This window comes from Acyrthosiphon pisum, chromosome A1 (genome assembly GCF_005508785.2).
Source record: "Acyrthosiphon pisum isolate AL4f chromosome A1, pea_aphid_22Mar2018_4r6ur, whole genome shotgun sequence".
Taxonomy (NCBI): Eukaryota; Metazoa; Arthropoda; class Insecta; order Hemiptera; family Aphididae; genus Acyrthosiphon; species Acyrthosiphon pisum.
In genome coordinates, this window is record NC_042494.1 from 155,707,774 (window position 1) to 155,709,971 (window position 2,198).

Below are 2,198 nucleotides of genomic sequence, written 5' to 3' on the forward strand. Positions count from 1 at the left end.
TCTAATCTCAAATATTGGGCTTCAAACAAAAACACGGGTAAATGCAATATTTACTAGGAGTTTTCCCAACATCGACTATATCATATCGTGATTATGACCAGTGACCACATGATTACCACATATTATTTTAGTCTTGTATTAATAATTTATTAAACTATACGAAAAACAACTTAGTGCCTATTAAGTTTTATTTACAAGATACATTATTTATAATTAATATAGTATAACATAATTAATTACGTTGTTTTTTTTTAACATTCAATATTTTTTAATTTTTTAATTTTTTTTTTTTGAGATCGCATTCTCTTATATATTTTATTATAGTTCATACCACTCCCGCGGTAGCTCTACTTAATCTAAATGACTAGACCACACACTCTGACATATACGCGTGTATACATCCAATTAAAATTAAAAAGAATTAAAATTATAATACAATATAATATATGTATAAAAAGAACAAAACCGCACGCTTCAACGTGTTTAAATAATACACGTTGCTTATAAATAATAATAATAATATGTATATACGCATTAATCAACCCCTGGCAAATATTACTATATCCTATACACAGGGTTGGGCAAGGTTAGGAACCAACCGCACATTTGTATTTAACTTCAAGACTATTTAGAGGCTATAATAATAATGTGAGATTTCATGCAAATATAATGTCCGCTTGATGAAAAAAAAAAAAACATGATATGATTAAAAATAAAATAGTATTAATAATAATAATAATAAATTCAAATAAAAATTGACTTTGTAACGCCGAAACAAAACAAAACACGCTATTGCACGCCCCTTTTCGCGAATGAATAAAGAAAAGAAAAGAAAAACTTAAACCGATAGAATATTTATGTGTTGAAATTTTGTGGCGATAAAAAAAAATATACCTATATATAGGTATTTATATAAACATATAAATATTATTTTCGGAATAGAAATTGACTAGAAACTCGTGACTAGTGTCTGTATAATGTGAAAATAATGTAATACTATAAAAATAATATACCCACCCATAACCGTTTAATAATAATAAAATGAACTAGAGCTTAAAGATTTCCGAAAAAATTGACTATAACTTACGACCAGAATATGATAATATTATAATGTTATGAAAATAATAATAATATGGTAAAAAAAAAAATTACAATAATGACCAGGATTTCCCGACACGCATGCGCGCCGGTTTAGGCAGTGTGCAGTACCGTTGGACGCAACAAGTTAAGATTGGTGATTTCGGCGGCAGTCGTGTGATGGTGATGGTGTTGCTGCTGTTGGAGATGATGCAAGTGTGTAGGCGGGTGATGTTGTTGGTGCGATGGTGACTGTGCGGCGGCGGTGGCCGACGACGACGACGACGACGACGACGACGATGAAGACGAAGACGACGACGAGGACGACGATGACGACGACACCGACGACGACGTAAGTGACGAGGGAGACGCGGGCGCGGCCGCTGTGGTGGCGACGGGCAAGCAGGCCGACTCCAGGTGCTTGTTCAGGTATGACTTTAGAGCAAACGACTTAAAGCACCGCGGGCAAGCAAAGTTTTTGTCGCCGGAGTGGGTCTGCATGTGCGCGCGCAGGTTCGAGCGGTCGGCAAATGCTTTGCCGCAGTGAGCGCATCCGTACGGTTTCTCGCCCGTGTGCGACCGGAGATGGCCTTGCAGAAGCCACGGCCGGCTGAACATCTTTCCGCACACGTCGCACGCGTGCGTTAGCTTGTGTGTCAGCTGGTGCATCGCGAGCGCGGGCATGCTGACGTACGGTTTACCGCACACGTTGCACCGCTTGGCTGACTGCGAGTCGAGGCTCCGGTGTGTCTGCTTGTGCCGAGACAGGTTCGACGACGTGGCGTACCGTTTTCCGCACTCGGAGCACGTGTACTTGGACGGTCGGCCGGGCGATGTAGCGCTAAAGTCGGCGCCGATTGCGGTCGCCGCGCCGCCGGACGACTTGTCCCCGACGGCGCACTCGTCTCCGGACGCCGACGAGTTTGCGGAGGCCGACGAAGATGACGCCGACGCGGCGGCTGCAGCGGCCGCCGAAGACTTGCGTTTCGATCGGCCGTCGCTGACGAAAAACGCCTCGTACGTGTACGCGACCGTTTTGCTGGTGGCCGCGGCGGTCGGCACTGGCAACGGGATGGCCCGGCGGCGGTGGGGCGCTGCAATTGCTGCAGTTGTTCGGCCGG

General features: G+C 43.3%; 1 protein-coding gene across 1 annotated transcript; it reads right to left on the reverse strand.

The window, feature by feature from the left end:
* Positions 1 to 271: 271 nt before the first annotated feature.
* Positions 272 to 2,193, reverse strand: LOC100571267 (transcriptional repressor scratch 1-like; the record flags this gene model as incomplete). Its single annotated transcript, XM_003243341.4, has 1 exon — positions 272 to 2,193. A coding segment is annotated over one exon (1,002 nt), but the record flags the coding sequence as incomplete, so codon positions are not given.
* Positions 2,194 to 2,198: the final 5 nt, after the last annotated feature.